The 26045-nt window shown below is 35.7% G+C and overlaps 1 protein-coding gene across 1 annotated transcript in view; it reads right to left on the bottom strand.

Moving 5' to 3' along the window:
- LOC136030555 (nicastrin-like) overlaps positions 1-26045 on the bottom strand; it is an 89335-nt gene that overhangs the window by 37660 nt on the left and 25630 nt on the right. Inside the window, exons 5-7 of the mRNA XM_065709609.1 lie at positions 25176-25318; positions 20615-20768; positions 14175-14259 (exon numbers count right to left, since the gene is read on the bottom strand). Coding sequence (XP_065565681.1) covers positions 14175-14259; positions 20615-20768; positions 25176-25318 — 382 coding nt within the window. The remainder of the gene's footprint in view (positions 1-14174; positions 14260-20614; positions 20769-25175; positions 25319-26045) is intronic.

The raw sequence follows: 26045 nt of genomic DNA, 5'->3' as shown, positions 1-26045 counted from the left end.
ATTTCTTTGTTAGTGGCTGGATTCATCAATTTAATATTAAAGTGATAGCCGTCGGCTCCATCCCAAAAAATGATAGGATATTGTAGGGCATCGTAGCATCGATGAGTTTCAGCAATTCTTACCAACTGAGCGTTTCGCTTATGAAGAATAATATCTCGAGGTAAAAACTGATCACCCACCATAACGATTGCCACTTCATCGATAGTTGGAGCATTGTATCTACGCACATGTTGGCCAGGAGGCGTTTTGTCAGCGGAAATAACAATTTTATGCTTATCAGTAGACATCAAATCGATGGTTGTTTTGAACAGACGATTCGGATGGCTGTTTTGAACAGACGTTATTATTTTCGTGGAAAAGATGTTGCAATTGGGAAACGATTGTCCTTTCAACGTTGGGAGAAATTTCGCAACGTGCATTCAATTCAGAATTTCTATCACTGATGAAGTACAATTGTAAAAATTTATGATTCTCGCCTGAGAATGGTAGAAGGGACCCTGCTCTATGGTAAATTTGCCCTTTTACTATGAAAGTAGGCATAAATTGATCTGGATTTTCGATTTGGGCACCAAACGACATCATTTGGAAACATGAGTTATATTTTATGATCTGTGATAAAAAACGCTTAGATTCTGACGTAGTTCCAGTAAGCAAAGTCTTCAATGGCTCAGGCGGTGCAGCCAATAGAGTAAGTTTAACTTTTCCTGAGGCGCAACACATTCCCATTGTTTCACCATTGAATTTCAAGGCCTTGCAATAGGGACAAATTTTAAACATAGTCCCGATTTGAACACATCTACTCAAGCTATAATCATCCACTGGGCTGAACCTGAATGCCATGCGATAATTTTCACGTTTCTCTTGTGATTCCTCGGCACGCTTTCTTTTGGAATTATCTCTTGAAGCCGCAAGCCTTTTTTCACGTTGCTCTTGTTATTCCTCGACACGCCTTCTTTTTTCACTTTCTCTTTTAGCAGCAAGTTTGGTTTCGCGTTGCTCTGGTATTTCCTCGACACGCCTTCGTTGACGTAAATTGCACATTCCTAATCTAGCATTATCTCTTGAAGCCGCAAGCCTGTTTTCACGTTTCTCTTGTGATTCCTCGACACGCCTTCTTTTTTTACTTTCTCTTTCAGCAGCAAGTCTGGTTTCGCGTTGCTCTGGTAGTTCCTCGACACGCCTTCGTTGACGTAAATTGCACATTCCTAATCTAGCCCATTCTCTTTAAACCGCAAGCCTGGTTTTGCTTTTTGGTAACATTCTATAACATTGACAGTTAAAAAAATCTTCACGTGCCAAGCTTGCTAAAGCTCAACAATTACATTAATCTTTTCAAATTACATTAATCTATTGTCAAAATATTTCGAAATATTTATGCAATTCCCAGTTTTTACATTTAAACCCTCAACAAAAAAATACATACAACTTATTTTTATATAGATAGAAGATATAATCTGGCGTAACAGACATAGTGTAACAGACATAACACACAAACAACTTATTTTTATATATATACACTAGCTGTTGGGGTGGCGCTTCGCGCCACCCAAACACCTAGTTGGTGGGGGCGCTTCGCGCCCCCCAAGCTCCCCGCGCACGTAAGTCGTTACGCGCCATATTAGTTACGCGCCACTGTAGTTGTGTCCCTTTGCCCCACCTGTGAATATATATATATATATATATATATATATATATATATATATATATATATATATATATATATATATATATATATATATATATATATATATATATATATATATATATATATATATATATATATTAACTACGTAAAACTTGCGAATATACAACATTCTTTGCTGTCCCATTGTCTGTCCATATAAATAGATTGTTAGGTTTACCAACTCTTGAACATGCAACATAATAATTGTCCATGGGAAAACAATCCGTATTCAGATCTATACCGCATTTTTCTTACGATTGCCCTTGAGCTTTGTTGATGGTGATTGCTAATCGAACATTCCCTGTGTTCCCGTCGTCATTTATATATCCCCTTGTGCCCCCGGCGTCCCCGTTGTGTCCCTGTGTCCTGGTTGTCATTTATATTCCCTGTGTCCCGGTCGTCATTTGTGTCCCGGTATCCCAGTCTGTAATTCCTCTTTGAGTGTCCCGGTCGTCATTTATATTCCCTCTGTCCCGGTCGTCATGTGTGTCCCGGTCTGTAATTTCTCTTTGAGTGTCCCGGTCGTCATTTATATTCCCTGTGTCCCGGTCGTCATTTGTGTCCCGGTCTTTAGTGTCATCTTACAATGACGTCATATACAAAGCCTTATATACTTATAATGACGTCAAATGCAAACCCACAAACAAACAAACATGCATATATACAACTTATTTATATATATATATAGATACATACAGTTTCCTTTTTATTTTTTTTTTATTTTTTAGTTTTTTCTTTTCTTACTGTTTTTCTTTTTTAGTTTTTCTTTTTTTTAGTTTCTTCTTTTTATTGATTTGTTTTCTTCAATTTGTCAATGTTCATTCTAACATTCACAGTTGGAAAAATCTTTCCGTGCCAAGCATACTAAAGCTCCAACAATTTATAATAAACCTCAAATTTTGTGTATCTGTTTTAAGGTTTTCGAATTACTTTAATCTATTGTCAAAATATACTGAAATATTTGTGCAATTCCCAGTTTTTTTTTAGTTTTTTTAGCTTTTTTTAGTTTTTTTTTCTTTTTAGTTTTTTACCTTTTTTTATTTTTTTTATTTTTTTATGTTTTTTCTTTTTAGGTTTTTTCCTTTTTTTCCTTTTTTTAATTTTTTAGTTTTTTTAGTTTTTACCATTTTTCTTTTTTCAGTTTTCTTTTTCTTCTTTATTTTTCAGCGTCACTATGAAATACATATCGCCGAACCTTTGTTTTTTTTAACTAAAATCTGGTAGGCATTGATGACCTTATTCAAGTCAAAATCCCAAACCCAATCATCATCGCTATCATTTTCAGTTTTGATACGTTTTAACTCTCGCTGTCCAAGTGGATTTTCATCTAACTGTGCGGTTTTGCGTTCTTTAGCCGCAAGCCTTTTGGCATTAGCCCTTTGAGCAGATTCCTTGGCTGTTTCTTCTGCCATTGTAGGATTTATACTAAAATTTCTCTTTGAATTAACTATTTGAGCAGCTTCCTCGGCTGTTTCTTCTGTCATTTTAAGATCTATACTAAAAATTCCTCTTTACGTGCCAGGCTTGCTAAAGCTCAACAATTTATAATAAACCTCAAAGTTTAAGTATCTGTTTTAAGGTTTTCGAATTACTTTAATCTATTGTCAAAATATTTCGAAATATTTATGCAATTCCCAGTTTTTACATTTTAGTTTGTTTTCTTTTTCTTCTTTATTTTTCATAATCTGGCGTAACAGACATAGTGTAACATACATAACACACAAACAACTTATTTTTATATAGATAGATTTCCTTTAGATTTCCTGTTCCTGGATAAAACTTCAAAATATTTTACTAATGCAATTTGAGCATCTTGTAACCTACGCATATAGCTTTGCTTGTTCAAGATTGCCTCTGATATAAGCGTAAAATTCTGTATGGTGAATAGGAATAGATAAACTTTTCATCGTATCGTATTCATCGTATCATCGTATATAGCCTCTTAAGTTTTAATTATTAAGCAGGTGCACGTCAAATGTACCCAATTCGCAGTAATCGATTTTCTCTCCCGCAGGTCAATTATTGAAGATATAGGAAACACGCAATCTATAGATTTTTCGAAACGTTTCCATTAGAAAATATTCGCGAATCAAAATATTAGGAAGACTTTCTTGGTCCAGCTGTCTAGCGCACCATTCCGTTTATAGGAAATCTCTTTCGATTCCTAAAAGGGACAATCAAAAATTTGGAACATAAAGGTTCCCCAAGGGAAAAAATCTTGAAGAAAATGAAATCTCGAGAAAAAACCTCGAAAGAAAAAAAAACGCCTTGAGAGAACAATGAAATGCTGAAGAAAACAAATATCTTAAAGTGTTACGTAACACCCACGTGTGCATCGTCATTACGTTATATCCATATGTGTGTCCTCCTCAGTTACAAGTGGGTATTTCCCACGAGAACTGAAGAAACAAGTCACGTGAGAATGTGCCATCCTTAACACCAGTAAACATTCCCTATTACGTAACAACCAAAGAAATCTTGAAGAAAACTGAAAATGTCTTGAAAAAAAGCCTTAAAAAACGTCTTGAAAGAAAAATATCTTACGGTATTACGTAACACCCTTGTGTGCACCGTCACCGCGTAACACCCTTGTGTGTGCCCTCCTCAGTCACAAGCGGGGATGTCCCACGGGCCCTAAAGGAATAAGCCACGCAAGAATACGTCATCTTAACACACGTAAACATTCCCTAATATGTGTGAACCAAAGAAATACTGAAAAAAAACATCTCTTGAAGAAAAATGTCTTAAAATGTCTTGAAAAAACCCTAGAAGAAAAATGCCTTAAAGAACGTCTTGAAATGACTTAAAAATGTCTTGAAGAAATCACTCCTTATGATGTAACGCCTACGTTTGCATCTTGATTTGGCGGGTCCATAAGGTTTTTTCCTGGCCCGCATAGGTTTTTAAACATAAGAATCAAAGAGATCTCGAAGAAAACAAACCTTATTCCGAAACATACAGGTGTACTATACCGTTACAGCTGTACTATAGTATTGCATAAGACCCAGGTACGCGTAATAACGCCTCGAGGGACTAGTAGCTCCAGTAGTATACCCCTATGGGCCTTGTCAAAACTGAAAAGCCTACAATACTAACATTACATTCAGGCGAATATTCTTGCAATTTACTACACAAACCCAAAGAAAACTCATTCTGGACTGATCTAAATTATTTTTCGGAGAGGAGGAAAACTAACATTTACTCGTATTCGACATATTTTCCAGGTGAGGACAATGAGAAAAGAACCAGCTCGACAGGTGTGTGTGTAGCTATGATCTATGTCTCATCCCACATTTTATTTTAACCTTCTTCTTTCTCTACTTTCCCCTTATCTAGAGGGCCCTAAAAGTATTTTTGGGAGAGGAGGAAAATGAGAAAAGCAGCAGCTGGACAAGAGCGTAGCTATGATCTGTCTCTCTTATTACATTTTATTTTACCCTTTTTCTTGCTCTACTTTCTTCTTATTAAGAAGAAGTTTTTGGAAGAAAAGAAAAACTAACATTTACTCTTGATAGTTTTTCAACGTGAGAATGAGAAAAGAACCAGCTGGACAAGTGCATAACTATGATCTATCTTTCTTACGACATTTTATTTTACCCTTTTTCTTTCTCTGTTTTCTCCTTATTAGGAGGTGGCTGGTAAATTGTCAACTAAGAAATTTCACAGCAAGAATTCTTTGAGGTATTTCATCATTTCTGTGTTCTTAAATAGCAGTAACACAAAAGACGTTTTGCAATAAATTAGCTAATGGGGCAGTGTGGAAGGCCAGGATTCATTATTACTATCTGGACTGGATGTCTCCCGTCCGTCCACTTCTGTGTTTGTAATGAATTCAGCATTTCCTGTCAGGCTATCATTTACTTTTAGGTTCGCTTGGCAAATAATATTTTCATAAGCGTCTTGATTCACCTCCCCATAAGTTTCACCAAGAACTTCTTCCAGTTTTTGGGGCCCACTGGTCGTACTTGTGAGTTCAAGTTCAATTTCTTGGAGCTGTTCTCTCAACTCGGTCAGCAATTTTCGAGCTTCTGGAATCTGTTCTGCCAAAAGCGCACGCCAATTTTTTTTCTGGCCTCTCTTTTTTCTTTTCTTCGTGTTGATTTTAGGTTTGTCTCCTTCCATATGTTTTTCTTCCTGAATAAGCTTTATCTGCGGTAAGTCGCTTTTCTTTTTGGTTTCCATTTGTATCTTGTCACTGGAACTACTCAAACTACTCTTTTCAGTTTTAGCCTCATCCTTCTTCAAATTTTCTTCTCTACCCTCATCAAATTTTGGATTCTTCGAAACCACGCCTTTATTTTGGTTTGCTGTACTTGATTCAGTTTTGTTGTCACAAAGAGACTGAATACTGCCGCCGCCATTTCTGCTCCACTCAGAAAGAAAAGGGGAATTATAAATATCAAAAAACCGCATGTAGCCTCCTCTTGTACCAGAATTCCTCTTGTACCAATTCTTACCAGCATTAAATTGTCGTGAATTATTCATGTTGTTTTATATCTTTATTTCTAAAACGTAATGCATATGAATGATTTACTCAACATTCCACCAAAATTTTCAAAAGGTGAAATATTTGTAACTAGCATGAAAACAAGCTTGAACAAGTTAAAACTGATAACAAAAGGTCAGAAAGATCGTTTTGCACTTTTTCTCATTGTCAAATTAACTTTAAAAAGAGACAAAATCTAACCAATTGAAACAAAAAATAAGTTATTACGTCACTGGTATTCTGTGCTCCAAGATACAAAAAGAAGCTATTACGTCTCTGTTATTCTGTACTCCAAGTACATGTAAGGCAACGCAAAAGGTATTATGCTACGTGAAATAGATTTTACTTCAGAGAAAAAACGGGAAAATGAGTGAAAGTACTGAAAATTGAAAACTGAATACTGAAAATTGGTAGGTCTAATAAATTAGCTTCAGAAATCAGCTTAGCTATAGTTGTATTGAATTCCCTCTGTGTTTAATTCGCACTTGCGAAGTCAAGAATTTCTCGTTCAAGAAGTTCTTACGTCACTGGTTTTCTGTGCTCCAAGACACAAAAAGAAGCTATTAAGTCTCTGTTATTCTGTGCTCCAAGTACGTGTATGGCAACGCAAAACGTATTATGCTACGTGAAATAGATTTTACCTCAGTGAAAAAAACGGGAAAATGAGTGAAAATACTGAAAATTGAAAACTAAACAAACTTAAAAATTTTCACCAGCTGTTTCTATGCTTTATAAATTATTGGCTTGTAAATGGCAGGTATTCGTTTACCAACCAAGATATGAGAAAACACAGCTAATATTAGAAGTTCCAACATCTAACTATTTTAGTAAATAGAAAAAAAGGATGGAACATATTTTGATGTACTTCTGGGTATTAAAAAAAAGGTTCCCAAAAAGGGATTGGATTCAATCGAGCGAGGTTAGAGCCACTGGAAGGACTATAGATACCTCATTATTATTTATTTTTGTTCGCAATCATTTTATACTCAAAATTACACCTATTCAGTCATACCAACTCATATTTACATTATTATTTCCCAGCTATTTCAGCAAATTGCAAAAGGGATAAAATATGTTTTGGAACACTCCAAATATTTTCATAAAGAACAAAGGTGTCGGAAAAGAGAAATGGATCCAATCAATTGAGCGATGTCAGAGTCAAGGGGAGAGCTAGAGGGGTTTTTCATTTATTTACTTTTTTTTTACCAACAATCAATTTAGACTCAAAATTACATTTAACTCAGACATACAAATTCAGACTTTATTATTATTTAAAGTTTTTTTTAGTACTTTTAAAAAGACTTCTTATTCTAATTAAATGGCCCCTGTGTTTCAGGAGTCTTTCTTACAAAATTGGGACAATCAGTCAAACTTTAGTGTAGGGAGCGATAGAAACGGAATAGTTTCTGTTCTATTTAAGTTTAAATGTTGCTCCTTACTTTCTTTAAAAAAAAGATCTTTTAAAATTTAGTTTCCGATCGGTTTTCAAATAATGCCAGAAAATCTGCCCCCCCCCGCTCTGTTTAAAATTAGTTCCCCTCAAGGGAACTCCACCGTTAAAAGTTCCTCCAACGCAAAATACCTCCACTCGAAAAATTCGGACATTACATGCTAGTTAAGAATTTCCCCCGTAAAATTTCATGTGAAAGATTCCACCTGAAAAATTTTCCTTGGCAACTTTCATTTGAAAAAGGCTCTAATTTCAAACACTTTTTCAAGTCATGCCAGAAATCCCCTCTTTCATGAAAATTTTTTCCCGGAAATCCCCCCCTTATTGGGAAGTTGCTCCCATTGACACTTGTCCCATGGAGAATTTGTCACTCAGAAAATTCTTCCAAGGATAATTTCCCCCGCGACCCCCCAAGGAAAAAATAACCACACAATGCCAACCCCGATGAAAATTTCCCCCGGACAATTCCCCTGGAAACTCTCCAAATACAAGATAGAATCGGCAAACAGAAAATAAGACAAATGAAAAGAATTCTGTATAGAAGTTCTGTTAAATTTTCCCTGTTTAAAATTTGCCCCAAAAACACTGACATCGGAAACTTCCCTCCTTCCCCATGGAAAATTCCTCCCGTGGAAACCCATTCCCAGCGGAAAAGCCCCCCCCTCCCCAAAAAAAATATCTGAATACTGCCCAATAACAAATACTATTCATAACAATGGGCAAATTTCATAACCTACAGCCCTCTCCTCAGAAACTTGGGGGTGTGGTCATGTTATCCGAAAAGGTATATTTATTGAAACCTTTAACTATGCTAAACAGAATGGCTATCACAAAGTACGGATCAAACAACTTTAGGGAAAAAATGTGTGTGGGGGGGGATAACTGCCCTCCACTATTTTTGGTCACTTAAAAAGGGCACAAGAACTTTTAATTTCCGTTCGAATGAGCCCGTTTCAGATATTCTGGGACCGATGTGATCATTTCTAGAAAAAATAATAAACAAATAAACACACATCCATGATTTTTTTTTTCCGGCAAAAGATATAAAATTTCAAATTTTTGTGAATGGGAGCTTGAAACCATAGCAGTATGATTCCCTGATACACTCAATCTGATGGCGTGATTTTCATAATATTCCCTGACTTTTAGGGCACGTTTCCCCCTTTTTCAAAATCAGATGGATTTTCTCAGGCTCGTAGATTTTGACGAGTAGTACTAATTTGGAATCAGCATAACAAGCCGATTCTTGTGATGTATCTATTGATATCGAAATTCTATTTTTTAGAGTTTCAGTCACTATTAAACTGATTCGCTGCTTACTTGTATTTCATTACCACGAACTGTATGATTTCCCAACTATTTCAGCAATTGAAAAAAGGGATAAAACATTTCTGGAACACTTCTGAGCATCGAATCGAAATTCTGAATCGAATTTCTGAAATTCTGATATCGAAATTCTGACATCGAATCGAAATTCTGATATCGATATCGAAATTCTGATTTTTAGAGTTTCAGTCACTATTAAACTGAGTCGCTGCTTACTTGTATTTCATTACCACGAACTGTATGATTTCTCAACTATTTCAGCAATCGAAAAAAGGGATAAAACATTTCTGGAACACTTCTGAATATCTTCAGTAAGAAAAAGATACTGAATTGAATTCAATCAGTCGGGCGATGTAAGAGATAGAGAAAGGCTAGATATGTTTTATTTTGTCCGCAGCCAATTTAGATTTAAAATTATATATAGTTCACTCATACCAATTCAGACTTATATTATTATTTCCTAGCTATTTCAGCAATTAAAAAAAGGATCAAACGAATTTAGAACACTACTGAATATTTTCAGAAAGAAAAAACGTACCGGAAAAGTGAAATGGATTCAATTAATCCAGTGAGATAAGAGTCAGGAGAAGGTCTATATATTTTTTTCTCCCCAACAACCAATTTATACTTCTATTTTTAATTTAAAAAAAAAAAATTTCTTTTCTTTCAGAGTTAGATGTTTTACTAAAAAGCTTTGCCTACTTTCAACATTTTCATTAGTTTAATTACCAAGAAAGAGGAGGTGAGGGGGCAGATCTAGTTCGAAGCATCTAACTCTATAAAGATGGGAAACAACATTGAAATTAACATTTCTCGGTTACATGTTAGAGTTTCTATATTTGGATAATTTTCTTTTTCTTTCTGGATTTTCCTCTTTCCTCTCTGAGTTTTCGTTCTTCTTCTATCGATTTGGATAAGTTGTAGTGGAAATTCTTGGTATGACCTAATTCAACTGCCAAAGACACTACTGCCTTGCAATTTGAACGAAAAGTTTTTACTAACAAAATTTAGTAAAATAAATAAACAGAGATAAATTTAAGCTGTTAATGCACTCAAAATAAGCAGCGGATTATAATACCAGCGTTATCCAATGTTTTACAACGTTTAACTAACGGCTACTGATGATAATTGACTGGTGTGACCCATCTTTGACTTTTTTGAAAAATTGGCATGTCGTTTTTTAGGAATTCCTCAAAAGCCTCGGTCAGACTTCATAAGCCGTTCCGAATATAGTCAGAAAATACTACACAAGGCTCAAGAGATGAGAGTTGTTAAATCTTCTGAACGTTGGGGTAAGTTGTATCTCTTGCTTCTAATTTGGCAGCCATAAAACAGATAAACTTCCTTTTTTTGAAGGTAATATATTAGCCTTACCTCTTACCTTACCATTTACCTCTAGTATTGGTAAGGAGCCTAGAATTTTTCAGACCTCAACTTTCACTCTCTTCTATGTCGTTCCGCCCCTCTCTCACTCTCTCTCTTTCTCTCTCTTCATTTATTTTTTTGAAAATGAACCAGAATTACAACATCTATGGATAAAGTCCATCGAATCCCTACATAAAATCCTTTCAAATGAACTCCAGCTATAGCTGCAGTTTTTTAATTTATAAAAGGAATAAAATTAACACAGCTTGGTAGGTCTAATAAATTAGCTTCAGAAATAAAAACACAGCTATAGTTTTATTTAATTCCCTGTGTCGTAACATAATGACGCTATACCATTGTTATAATTCATATTAAACTAAGTTACCTTTCTACACATATCAGTTCACACAGCACAATGATGAAGATACTTTACTTAAGGATAAAAGGATTGAAGTTCAAGCCAAGTTGTGGCAATTATATATCCTAATAAAAGTCAACGTAACTCCATCTAGTTTCTTATTTAAAAATTGGTTTTATTTCACGATTTTAATTAACTTAATTTTAACATTAAATAAGTAATTATTTTTTTCAGCTATAAAAATTCTCAAGAACTCGAAATGATTTCACCAAAAATCATAAATTGTCCAAAAACACGATTCAGGAATACTAACTGAAATTTTTGCTAATTTTAATAGTAAAGTATATTGTGAAATCTAGTTCATATAAGTTTCAAAAAATAGCCTGAAGACCCCCGAAAATGATGTCAGATTAGCACAAAATCTGCACCACTAGAACTACCCCGGTCAAAACACCTAAACACGAGAAAAACAGTCCCCACCTTGGACAACAAGGAAAATTACTTTTTTACATGGGAAGCAGCACAGCTTAGATATACAATACAGATGTGAAAACTTGATTTATTTTTAGGACACACTGCGCGGTAGCGATGCTAGCGGCTGGAGACAGGAAACTAGCAGTAGGGTTGCCAACAGCAGTACAATTGTACCATTTTAGTACATTTTACAAAATGTGGTACAATAAAATTAGACTGGGCGTCAGGATGCAGCGAGCAGAAGGAATTGTAGTTTTATTTGCTTTCTCTTCTAGAGTTTTAATTTTTTTACACATTTATTTAAGTGCCTGTGCCTATTGTTGGCATCTTGCAGCCATGATATAGCTTATGATATTTCTCTGGAAAATATCCAGCAAATCTTCATCCGCTTTTCGGAGCGCCCATGCTTCAGAGACATATTTGACCAGTGTCATCACCGTAGATTCCAAATATTGATTTTACATGTCGTTCTGTTTATGTTTTACGGTTAATGAAGGGGAAATAAAATAGTTATAAACATTTGTTTTTGTATAGGTAGTAGTATGGGTAGTCTCCTTTTTTTATTTTCTTTTGTTTTTCGCCGAGGCTAACAGGCTAACACAACGTCGTAGCAAGACGTTTAAAGGCTACTGCTCATATTTAGATGTTTTTTTATTGTATAAATTCGTTTTGATATTGCTAAAATAAAATGCAATTTTTGACCAAAACATCATTTTTTTTATGTAATTTCAATATTAGTTATCTGTATGACGTGATGACATCATCCTAAGATGCTCGACACATAGACTTAATTTTAGTTACATTTTGAAGATTCAAAAACACATAATGACGTCGGAAATGTGAGGCCAAAATCAACTGCACTCTGTAGAGGTTCAGCAAGAACCAACTCTTTGCAATGAGCGTTGCAATACCCCCAAATTACCACATCTATATCACGCTGAATATATCCCGGCTCTTAACTTTCTTATAAAGGTCAAGTGATTGTAGGAGCCATAACCTATGCAAGGTCCTCGCCCCTTATCACACCCACAAGGGAAACAAAGGAAGGGATTATCTTTGTTACGCCTAATACAGAGAAGATTGCAAACTGTTCAGTTTACAAACAATAGGTAAAATAATACCTCGAAATTACCAAGCGCTAGCACCCACAAACGAGTATTTGTTGCCGCAAAAGATTAATTGGTCTTGAGCTTGGGGCTCGAAAATGACAATATGAGACAAGCGTTATGTGGCAACAGAACTACCACATTAAACGTAGGCAATGACTTGCATTCAAAACATAATTTTTCCAGGTCAACTCTTCCTAGTCAACAAGCACACATCGATGACCCATCAAACGGGCCAGACCGACTCCTCTTGAAGTGGTGGCCCACAAAATAGGAAACTGTTGAAGCAACGGGATCAGCCTTTTTTTATGACATTATTACGAAAAAGATGTCTATAAATCCAGAATTTTGTGAAGAATCACACTTAATCACTTTGGACTTACAAGAGCACTAAAAACCTAAATTCAATGAACCCTCTTAAAAGTTTCTACGACCATCCCTTCTGTACAAAATGACCGAAAAAAGAAAATATATAGATGCCACATTATACTCAATCATTCTACAATGGTTGTTGAAGATAAGACCATCTTTGTTGACGATTAATTTTACAAGTGTATAACGTAAATGAAAAAAGCCTTCAGTCTTTCCTTAGCTAGAACCTAGTAAAGAGCAAACCTTACCTTTCCTTCCCTAGAACTTACCTGGAGCTATAATGCGAAGTTATTACAAATGAAACTAAATTTGTCCACTGAAAATAACATTAACATGAAATTAGAGAGCATTTTAGCATGATATAATGACGTTATATAGATAGCAATGGATCATGTATAACGCAAAAAAAAACAGTTTTCGTCAAAACTTGTTTTAGTGCGGTCAACAAGGCCGTATCTAAGGGAGGGTTGAACACTCCCCCCCCCCCGAAATGTTTGGTCTTCGACTAGCAAAAATGGATAAAAACACATTTTGATGTGCTTTTTAAAGTTTTTTTGTGCTCCCCCTAAAAAATTCTTTTTACCCCCCCCCTGAAAAATCCCGGATACAGCCCTGGTTGTCAATATCAATCTATAGAAGGTATATGGATTTCAAAATAGGTTTTGAAATCAACCAATAAAGGTCTTTCTATAATCTTATGCTAGCCTGCTAGCCTCGGCGAAAAAAAATAGGAATGTAAAGCAGACCGGTCGATGGTACCCGTGTAAACAAGCATTTTTCCTTGTTGTTTTTTTCAAATGGGGTGTTCCATTTTTTTAAAATGGGGAGGACAGGGGGGGGGGGGGCTCAAAACCTCTAGATAAGGATTTTTGACAATGATTATTTTAATGGACGTTTTTATTTTATCTCAATATTACTACCATTTTTGAAAAAAATTCAAGTTCCTTTTCAAAACGTTCCAAAATCCGTTTTTGCTAAACACTTTAACTATTAAGATAAGCCTATATAATAGTTATTATTCCTCAATCACTTCAGATGAAAAAAAAATCTTCCCATTAGACATTTTTCAACAGAATACATCTTTAAACTTTCGATTACTACGGGCTGTGGTTCAACCTTTACTAGGCTGCAACAGCCATGATAAGGAGTGTGACGAGAATTCCTACAGCAAAAAACATAGACAAGGAGAGAAAAATGGCAGAAACAGCTTTGGCATAAATGACACCAACAATTCTGCTATTGACAACATAGTTTTGCTATTGACAAATAGAACAACTATTGACAACATAGTTTTATTTGAAGCTTCTTCTTCCATAATATGTTATATAATAACAACCAAATTCATTAGACCAGATATTATCTCAACAGAACAGCACTTGCTGCGCTATATAATTCACTCGCCATTATGCCACACTGTGTGTTGTCATGGTCAAATATGACCATAATTGTTCATATATGGTCATAATTTCCATCATAATTGGTCATAATTTCATGGTCTAATATACACACCTCAAAATTGCAACGAGAGAATACTTTTAATTGGCTTAACTTACCTATTTTGTACAGTGTCAGTAGAGCTATTGGTGGGCACAACTGTAGCAAAAATATTCTTATCTCCCAAAGGGTCACAGAACATACCTATAAAGAAACAAGATTGAAACCTAAAGAAACTAGTGAATATAGATAAAAGAGTTTACAGCTATATAATTTTATTATGTATTATTGTTTATTATATTCATTTATTATATTTACTATAATATTATCTATTACTTAAATAATAATAATATGCATTATTTAATCATTATTATTATAATAATAATGATGCCATCTCCACGATAATAATGATTTTTTCCCCGAAACTTTTTCATTAGACAGCCCCCCCCCCCCCAAAAAAAAGATATCATATTATTAATAAGGCAAATCATTTGTACAACTAGCTTTGATAGTCAGTAACCAGTAACACAATTTCAAACTGTAGCAATACATCTTAGCGTTACTCGATATAAATAAATAAACATTATATAAACCTCTGACATCCAGTTATCTCTATCACATTCAGTGCTATATTCGCTAAATAACAATATCCATGCAATCTTCACGCTTAAGATAAGATTTATTTCCATAAAATGGTCTATCACAAGCCCAGATGGAACGAATTGGCACTTAAATCAAAGTCAAATTTAAAAAGACAGTAAAAGCCAAATATGATAAAATTGTTAAAAAAAAAAGCATGGCAAAAATATTAAAAATAGCGGAATCGATATAAAAGTTAAACCAAATAGTAAAAACACAAAGGCAGTTTAGTCTTTATGATAAAAAAACAAAAAAACCTTTTGGCAAAAAACAAAAAAAAACAAACAAACAAACTATAAAAGTATGTTCAAAATTTGAAAAAAAAACTTTACAAAAACGTGATAAAAAGACTGCGGGAATAGGAAAGAGGGTACATATAAATTAGATATTTATTACACCAATTATGCAGGTGGAAAAAGTTCTTCATTTCTTTCAATGGAAAATTTTATTGGGGTGAATTTTTCTTTTGCTGAAGCCAAACGAAGAAGACTAAAACTAAGTTTGGGAAAATGACTAAAGAAAAGCAAATTTATCTGTGGGTTAAAAAGGGTAGCAGGAGCAAAACGGAAGAAGCAGCAAACAATACCCATGACAGAAATACAAAGTAGATTTGCACATTCTAGGTGAGGGGGGGGGGGAATACCTAAGTCACCTCTTAATTGTTCATATAATTTATTCTATAATCATATAATTTATATCATTTTTCATGTAATTTATCAATTGGAGTGCTTGGATACAACATTTTGACATAGCTGAGCTGGCAAGTGCGAGAGGATTAAGCTTCAACTAATAATCAATTAACTAATTATAACTAAAAATAACTAATTATTAGTAATCAAATAATAAGTTTAAAAGATTTTTTTCAAATATTTGTCGGATTTTTTTCATTGTTTAGTCTTTTGTACTAAGCTATCAGACAGATACTAAGAGTTCAAATTTTCGACCAGTTTTTCAAGTATAATAAATCACGTTTTGAATAAGACAAAATTGACTTTGACTTAACGCTCTTGGTCAGCAGGATCACCAGCGTAGAGGGAGCTGGTTGACAAAACCGTTGGTCTTCTCCAAGTAGCCCTGTCCAGCGCTAAGGATGGGGCCTCATTTGGGTTGATGTTGCGGTTGAGCAGGCGTTGGTTAATTATATCAGCCAATCTAGTGCGTGACCTTCCTCGAGGACGTTTCCAGCCATTTTTCCGAGGGATTGAAGTCTGAGATGATCCTTGCGCGGGTACTTAGCGGGAGACGGAGTAGGTGGCAGTACCACCTTAGAGAGCGCGCTTCTACTTCGGTAGAGAGGTTCACCAGCTTGAAGGTCTTCAGGATCTCAGTATTGCGGATCTTGTCATACCATGTGAAGCTTTCGACTCGACGCAGGTGTTTAGCCTGAACAGCATCGACCCTTCTTAGCTGTGTCTGGGTTATCGGCCATGTCTTAGATGAGTACAGCATGATTCTTGAGACTGTGGCGTTGTAAATTCAGGCTTTGGTATGGCGGCTAATTTGCAGTTTGTGGAAGACTGCTCTCAGGAGTCGTCCGAACACAGAGCTTGCCTTGGCTGATCTGGCTGAGATTTCGGCGTCAAGTGTGTCACTTGAGGAAATATTTGATCTAAAACATGTGAACCACCTTACCAAATCGACAGCTTGGTCGTTAATCTCAACAGTTGAGAGTGGTGCTGATACGGTGTTTTTTCATGGACATGATCTTCGTTTTCTTCCAGTTGATTTGCACCTCAACTCTAGAGGCTGTGGAGGAGACCGTCTCGAGTACAGACTTAAGTTGGTCGAGACTGTCACTAAGGACAGCTACATCGTCCACGAAGGCAACATCGGACTGAGTCCTCCCGACATAACTGATGCCGAAAGGGTGGGCATGGTGCGTCTCGTTCAGGATACGGTCGGTGAACGAAGTTAAACAGCTCAGGTTCAGCAGTGCATCCTTGCCGTACTCCATTTTGTATGGGGAAGGAAGAAGAACGCTTCCCGTTAACCAGCACGGTGCTTTCTTTGTTGCTGTAAAGTTGTTTGAATAGGGTGACTATCTTTGTGGGTAGGCCCGCAGCTTTCAGGATTAGCCAAAGGGACGGTCTGTCAGCAGTGTCAAAGTCGGAACGAAAGTCAATGAAAGCTATGGGCAAGAATGGTCTTACTCTTTTGAGCATTCTGTTAAGGAAATAATTTGCTTTATCGAGTCTATAAATTTCATTCTTTCTTTTTCTTCTTGTTTGAATTATTGCGGAGACGCTTTATCTCACCACGGGAGTCGAATCCCGGGTCTTTTAATTTCACAAATGTCAATCAGAATGCTTCTATATTAAATAGAGTACAAGATGAACCACTAAGCTCATTGAAATGTTATCAGTCACGAACAAAGGAAAACCAGCAAACTGAACGTTTGTATTAAGAGTGTTTTTCCAAGGGAAAATTTTACATATATTGAATACTTTAGCTGCTTTTTCATTTTACTATTAGTTTTTAGAATGTTACATTCGACTGATTTTAAGCATAACTTCTTCTATCCAAAGAAGGTACAAGATGAAACACTATGTTAAAAGAATTTTGCAGTCAGACGAAACTTTTTCTATCTAAACAGGGTACAAGATGAACCACTAAGCTCATTGAAATGTTATCAGTCACGAACAAAGGGAAACTAGCAAATTGAATGGCTACATTAAAGCATTTTTCCAAGGAGATACTTGCATTTATAGCTTGAATAGCTTAGATGCTGTTTCATTTGCGATTAATTTATTAAGTTTTACAATATCCCGTCCCACTTATTTGAGCAGACCTTTACCTGTTCAAATAGGGTAGAAGATGAGACACTGTTATTTCTCCATTTCACTTCTTCTTCTTTAGATTAATATGATGAATCATTTTTCAAATATGGTGTCGGTATTTTGGCAAATTCGTGGCTTCGTGAAATCCCCCCCCTCTGAACATCTCCCTTCGCGCCAACGACTCCCACGACAAGTAGCTGAACCGGTAACTAAAATTCAGCCGGTAGAACCACGACATATGCGTTACGCAAAAAGTTTTGTTCCCTCGTTCGTCAATATTTTTATTACTAGACTCACTCGTTAAAATTGTAATATTTCTTTGTTTTAGTTCATTTCTTTCCTTTAATTTGAACTTGGAGGTATTTAATTTTATTTATTTCTTTTACAGATAGGAGGATATTTCAATGTCTTAGGTTTTAGCTTGACTCTGGGATATTTCGAGTCGACATATAAATTTGTGTGACGATCGCTATGGATGTGATCTTTATATGTTTAGTGTCCTTTCTTTTATTATGACAGGAACTGCCACTGATCGGCATGACCGTGTAAGGCGTTTGAAACTAAAAAAGATTAAGAGTTAGAGTATAGAGATACCTGGAATATGGAGTGCCCTTTCTTTTATTATGACAAGAACTACCACAGATCGCCATGACCGTGTAAGGCGTTTGAAGCTAAAAAAGATTAAGAGTTAGAGTATAGAGATACCTGGAATATGGAGTGCCCTTTCTTTTATTATGACAAGAACTACCACAGATCGCCATGACCGTGTAAGGCGTTTGAAAATAAAAAAGATTAAGAGTTTGAATATGGAGATACCTGGAATATGGAGTGCCCTTTCTTTTATTATGACAAGAACTACCACAGATCGGCATGATCGTGCAACAAAAAAAAAAGATTGGGAATAAAGATAAAAAAAATGAAAAAAGATTGACAATAAAAAACATTGAAAGTTAGAATATGGAGACACTTTTACATAACTTCATCACCAGAATCAAATTCATTGCCCTGCAGTGTGTTGCTGACTTCGAATTCTGGGTTCAGTATTACCATGCTGAGATCAAACCCACGGCACCAAAACCACGGACATTTTTCATTTCACTCAACTTAAACAGAACTTTTCCTATCAAACTGGGTGCGATATAAAACGCTTTATTATTCAAAATATCATCGGTCAAAAATAAAGAAAATATAAAAGCCTGAACAGCAATGTCACACAACAACATAACTGAATAGCAACATTCCAAGTTAACTGCGTGAATAGTTTAGCTTGCAAAGAGAATTACGATTTCATTCAGACTTTGGACACGCCTTACGTTTACGTTGGAGCATACTCTTGGCAGTTTTTGAAAAGGGTCTGCTTAGATATTCAAATTTATCACTTTGTCCGGAACGATCTGACCCAACCTAGATTTTGTCGCGGTACACAGCAGAGCTATCGATATTCGACCAATAAATTTGGGTTGAGTCCTCAAGACTCGGGTAAATCTTGACACTGGCCAATTTGTCTTAAATGGGTAAAATGGGTCAAAATATCATCGGTCAAAAAGAAATAAAATGCAACAACCTGAACAGCAATGTCACATAACAACATAACTGAACAGCAACATTGCAAGTTTAGTGCGTGGATAGTTTAGTTTGCGAAGAGAATTACGATTTCATTCAGACTTTAGACACGCCTTACGTTTACGTTGAAGCATACTCTTGTCCATTTTTGACAGGGGTCTGCTTAGATATTCAAATTTATCACTTTGTCCGGAATGATCTGACCCAACCTAGATTTTGTCGCGGTGCACAACAGAGTTGTCGTCATCCGACCAATAAATTTGGTTGAATACTCAAGACTCGGGTGAATCTTGACACTGGCAAATGTTTTCTTGAAATGGGCCAAACCTTCGTAGATTGAAACTAGTCCATGAACTGGTAACAGGAATAAATACCTTATTCTGTCCTTGTTTGTGTGCCCGGACAGTACTTTTAGACTTTTCAGAAACTGTATAAAATATTGAAGTTTTTTTGGGGGGGAGGAGAAGACCATATTTCGGGGAGAATCATATTTATTACAGTAGTACCAAACAAGCAGTATAGGCATTAAAGTGATAAATTTCGGGCAAGGTCATGAATTTTATGTTTTCAGGGTGCTTGTTCGATTTTGGCTGCAGATCACCTTGCTTGTTTTGGGACCTGTTTGCAATTTTTATATTCATGTATTTTTTCTTTTAATTGGAAAGGCGTTAATATTTTCTTAAGGGTCTTAAAAACATTGAGAAGGTTGACAGATTTGGGCACTTCCTGACTGCTAGATCAGTTGACTCATTTCATTCCGATTCAATTTACACAAGTCTAACAAAATTCAAAAAATGGGTTCCATTGCAACTGAACCATCGTGTAACGGAATTCCCGTGCAGCTGAACCCCTTATAACTGAGCCATCTAGCAACCGAACCCCAGTGTAACTGAACACTCGCGCAACTGGAGCCCATTTAACTGGATCCTCGTATAACTCAATCCCATTTAACTGTACCCCCCTATAACAGAACGCCTGTGCAACTGAACCCCTACAAAATACCCCTGGATATTACCCCCCCCCACTAAACGCCTATACGAGCAGACAGTGACAGAGGAAACTCTCAGCAATAGACATACAAAAAAGGAGAAATAAATCTGGCTTTAATGGTTTGTGAGATTTTCTTTCTTTTTGTGCCAACAAAACAGAGCTTTTTATTGATCATCTTGACAGGCATTTATATCATGACCTTAATAAACAAACAATTCTAACGAGGTTGAACATGTGATGCTTTTAACTTGTGCTTTACCCAATGATATTGCCTCATGTTTGGGAAATATTGAAAAACGGAATACGGCGGCTCAGTCGCACGACAGTTCAGTGACACGAGGGTTTAGTTGCACAGGGATTCAGTTGTATGGTGGTTCTGTTGCGTGGTAGTTCAGTTGCATGGGGGTTCAGTTACACAAGGGTTCAGTTGAGTTGCACGGAGGTTCAGTTACAGAGGTTCAGTTGCTTGATACCCTTACACACATAGCACACAAGTTTGGTTACATCAGAACAATTATGGAAATTCCTACCGAAGACTCTTCCCCTTTAAGAAAAATAATACTGGTAAAATGACTAGAAAAATAAATTACTTGGTTGAGGATTTATATAACTATCCAAGATTCCTCGTCGAATACAAGTTGGGGTGTTGACAGCACCGATCATAGGAGATTTCAATTCGATGGCACATAGAGGCCAATCTCGAGGGACGCCCTTGATTGAAGGCCGATTGTACTTCTCATAACACTGCAAGAATACTTTATGATTAAGAAAGAAAGCAAAATCTGCTCATACCACCAGTTTTTTTTATTATTTCCTTTTTGCATGTAGGTTGTTTTAGAAAAAAAAAATATTACACATATGGGCCGCACAGGCTCTCTAGGGCTTAGTCCTAACTATTTTTAAATATTTTGTTCCTTAGTTTTTCTTTACAAAAATTAGTTCTTCTTCTGCTTTTTCAAAAAAAAACAAACAAAACAACTAAATCTTACTAGTATCCATATCCAAGAGTGCACAGATCTATGAGACTAATTGTACAGTAAGCGTAAGTGGAGACCGATCCAATTCTTTGGTTCTTAAAAGACAAAAATTGTTTTAGCGCCCGCTTTTTTTTCTGCTTAGGTAAGTTGTCAAAACACTAACAATATCCAAAATTTATCCCGTGATTTGACAAGGAAAGTTCGGACCAATCTCATGAATGGGATGGGGTAAGAAAAAATATATACCTTTTTATTGTAAAATAAAACTACGTTCCTGTGAATGCTATTACTCACCTTTAGTTAACGGCTTTTAATAGATACCTTCGAGCTTTTGGCCTGAAAACCACAACTTTATATATTTTTCGTTGGGTATTTCGAAATTATGAGTCTTTTACGGCAACATCACATTTTCGTCATTTTTGGCAGCACTTCTCCTCAGGAAAACTTCAAACATTAACAATATGTTGATTTTCAATGACAAATACACCCCCAAGGAAAAGCTAAACTGAAAAAATGTTTGAATCTTATGTACATAAAGTGTTGTCCAATAGTTTTCCTTATTTATTTTTATAGTTCAACATGGACATATTGTAGTTCAACGTGGCAGCACTGACAGAAATGTGCCTAAAAAGTTTCAAAATTTTGGAACAACCTAAAGAAACATCTTTGAAAAACGTAGTCTTCAAGTAGGAATCTTCACGGTGGAAACTAGGATTTTTGGTGACTTGTATTTCAAAGCATAATTTTTGCTGATTTTTCACCCAAGTTTCATTTTTTTTTAATTTGGCACCCACTTCTACCAAAAACTGCAAACGGAAACTTTTTTCATGAAAAATCAAAATTACGAATTTTTATTAATTTTCCACTGAGCCAATTAAAACTTAACCACTTAACCAATTGTTAAGTTTTCTATTAATCAATTTAAACAGTCAGATTCCAATTTTACAACCATAGGATCTTAATTAAAGAATTCCTGATAATATTTTGAAAGAATATTTCAACCCAAATCAATTTATAATTTAATTATTTGTAACTTATAGTTTAATCCTTGGCTGGGGTACAGGACATAAGGTTAATTTGGGCCAAATTTGTCACTTTTTTTCGTTCTCCGGTTTTTATTATTGGATCCAAGAAATTATAACACAAGGTGGAATTTTGAAGTACGTCTTTTTTTTTTTTTTTTTTTTTTTTTTTTTTTTTTTTTTTTTTTTTTTTTTTTTTTTATTAAATACTTGCAAAATTTATATTACCAAATACTTGCGAATTTATACGAGATTTCATCATTCAATTACCATTTACAGTCTGTCTATAATCTTTTTCTCGTAATTTAGGTATAATAGGAAAACTAAAGTATTTTTTTTCTCTCCATTTGTCCACTAATTCTGCAAACGATTTGTTTTCGCTTTCTAGCGCAGTAATTACAGAGAGGTTGAGATGGATAGGACGCCTTTATAGGATAATGTATGACAGATTGCAAAAAACCGTCCCTTTCGGCCAACCATGTAGTGTCTAAAAGGACTATCTGGGGACCCACCATCCCCGAATGGAGTAAAAAGAGAAAAGATTGAAGGGAAATCAGCAACTTTTTGAGAGGATGTAAAAAGGCAGGCTTTGAATAGATTGGGAGGGAGGAGGAGCCTCCGTAGCTGTGTTGGCCTCAGGTGACTTCGTGCTGCAGTAAGCTGCCAGTAGTAGTAATAGTAGTAGTAATAGTATATACTGTGCTGTGTTAGTGTTTGGCTTGGTTCGTTTTCTTCCACTTTCCAGCCTGAACGAGTCGTAAAAAATAATGCTGTTCGACTGGATCTGGATTAACAGAGTCATACACATTTTGTTTATTTTTACTCTACGACATAACACGAACTACTACTACTACTACTAATAACTCACCACAGTACCAAGCCGCCTGAGGCAAACACAGCAACGCACACTCCTCCATCCCAATCTGTTCACAGCCTCCTTCTTTACACCTTTCCAGGAAGATCCCTTTAAATCTTTCTTTATGACATCTTCCCGACCCAAACGAGGACGGCCTGCTTTCTACTTAGCACTAGACGGTTGGCCGAAAAGGATAATCTTCAGCAATCTGTCATCCTTCATCCGCAGAACGTGCCCTAGCCATCTCAACCTTTCTTTCATTATGGCCCTAGAAAGTGGGATTGAACCACACTTTTCGTACAGCTTACAGTTTGAAAAACGGTCAGTCAGCCGGGTACCCACAACAATCCGTAAGCAATTTCTTTGGGAAACATCTAGTAAATCTTCATCTGCTTTTCGGAGTGTCCATGCTTCAGATCCTTGTTTTGCGGAATCTTGGTTTGCGGACTTATGTTCCTGCTCTTCCCAACTTTTTTAACTGTGAAAAAACACCCTTGCCTATTCTACTTTTAACATCTTCACTGCTCCTACCGTCTTTACTAATAATACTATCAGGGTCTGCCCAATTGATTAATCTTTTCGTTACCCAGCGTCACCTTTTTGTCTTCACTTATTCCTAGCCTTAGTGTCTTCTTAAAATTAATTTTCAAACCTATTCTGGCACTTTGAACTCGTAAAACCTCTAAAAGTTCATTCATTTTGCTCACACTTTCATCTAGGATGCTTAAGCTATCAGCATAATCTAAGTCCAGGAATATTTCCTCCCCATTTGATTCCGTGGTCTCCCATTGCCTTTCCTGTGCTCCTTAAGAAAAATTCCATCAAAATGACCCATATAAAGGGGGATAGAACACAAGCCTGTTTAACTCCTGACTTTATTAAAAACCAGCTACTAACCTTATTTCTCTTATATTCTCGTACATAGCACTAGTCACTTTAATGTATTTGTCTAGCACACCATACTAAGATAATACCTTTGCTAAAGCTCTTCTATCAACAGAATCGAACGATTTCTCATAATCTATAAAACTGAGGACCAAAGGTATTTGACAACTAAGGTACTTCTCAATTAACCTAAGAGTGAAATTTGGTCAACACATTCTCTACCTTTTTTAAAACCGCACTGTTCTTCTCTTAAAACTTTGTCTACAGCATCTCTTAGTCTAAAAAGCATCATATTACTAAGTAATTTGCTACCTAGAGAGACCAGACTTATGCCTCGATAATTACAACACTCACTCTTATCACCTTCTTATATGGTGGTTTAGTTAAGGTTTTCCTAAAATCGTTAGGTACTTCTCCTTTTTCAAAAATCATATTTATAATCTTCAGTAACTTATTTCTAATCTCAGAGCCTCCATATTTAAGAAACTCATTTACCACACTATCAGCACCTGGAGCCTTATTATTTTTTTAATTCTTTTAGTACTGTCGTTAATTATTCCTCACAAAACAAATCTTCCTTCACATCCAAGGTATCAAAGTTTTTCATTTTCCTCTATATCTTTTCCTGCAACTGAATCTCGGTTTAGCACATTCTCAAAATGTTCTGCCCATCTCTCTTTAACTCTTCCCTTATCACTAATTGTTGCCCGTTCCTATCTTCAACTGGGAAGAGTCCGGATTGACATAACACAAATCTTTCATCTTTTGATAATTTGACAAATCTGAGATCTTTGTTTCAACACGATTGATGTTGAATGTTGATGTTGATTGATGTTGTATCAATAACTTCTGTCGTTCCAGCGCTTACTGCTACAGTGTCCTCAGAAAACAATGACACTGTTTTATTCTGGAAATTTTTAATTATATGATTACCAATAAAACAACAATTTGGGATACAACTAGGGATATCATTAATAAACTACAAGAAAATATTCAGAACAAGAACAGATCCATCCCTACAAACTGAGATCGGTTACTAAGGAAACTCCGTTAAAGATCAAATACTTAACTTCCGATCCAATACATCTTACATTTTTCCAGAGTAGGCCATGGTGAACTGTGTCAAAAGCCTTCATTAGGTCTAAAAACAGTAAACAACAATTGAGGACACAATTAGGCATATCAATATCTAAATTATGTAAATAGACATTACTGGTCAATTTCATTACAGTGTGTTACTACAAGCTATTGGATCTTACTTGAACGTGAGGGAAGGCTGTATCACGTCTCCTTGAACGTGACAGAGGGCACCCCAAACTTCTTCTACCAGCACTATATACGTGACGGAGGGGCCCACACATATTTTTTCAATACGAGTCTTTTAAAAGTGAGAGTTCAAAGAATCGTTTACCTGGCTTATATTTTGAGCTGTTTCAATCGACTGGACAAAAAATATTGGAAATCCCCAATCTTCAAATAAGAACTCTGTTGATCCAGGATTCCAAGGGTTTGTGTCACAAAACTGAGACTCCTGCTCAAATTTGTTGTAAAAACCTGAAATATTAATTGTAAAGATTCATTCAAAGTGAAATTTCAACAACACCAAGAATTAGTCTACAAGAATCAGTTTTATTTAGGGTAAATCCAAATTCGTACAATAAATGTCATACTTACAATACAGTACTAAAACATAAACAACTTACTATGATTTTTCAAACCGGCTGAGACTATATTTAGTCATAATCAAGATCAAATTTGTGATAAATACCTAAAAATTAAGCTCTGGCCTTTCATTTAAAATCAAATTTTACAAATTCAGTAATTCAGCTAATCCTAATACATTAATTATATTAGAAAAAAGCTGAAAACACTTTCCTGGTGTAGCACCCTGGCCTTAAACTGATAAGCTCGAAGGTATCCAAAAACGAGTGTTCAAATATTTTAGAAGTCCAACGTCACTTAACCAGTCTCGGGGTATTATGTGTATCAACCCTTAAAGAAAGAAAACATGACTTAACGATGAAAGGCTTCAAATATCGGTTGTCTGAAGCCCACCAAAATGGTTCCCCTGACCATGCGATTTATGACTGAAGCATTGCATCATAGTTTGCCCGGTCAGTTTGTCTTCAAAAGCTAAGACCTAAAACTTATTAATTCGACTGATCGATCCTTGTCTTCATCTGTTCCTTACTTTGTGCACAATTTTAACTCCCAAGGTTGTTTTAAGTGTATTGTAAATAAGTGCATTAACATGTAACTGGTAATCCAATTCTAGTGTGTT

This window comes from Artemia franciscana, chromosome 8 (genome assembly GCF_032884065.1).
Source record: "Artemia franciscana chromosome 8, ASM3288406v1, whole genome shotgun sequence".
In the NCBI taxonomy this organism is placed as follows: domain Eukaryota; kingdom Metazoa; phylum Arthropoda; class Branchiopoda; order Anostraca; family Artemiidae; genus Artemia; species Artemia franciscana.
This window is presented reverse-complemented; position numbering and strand designations above follow the sequence as displayed.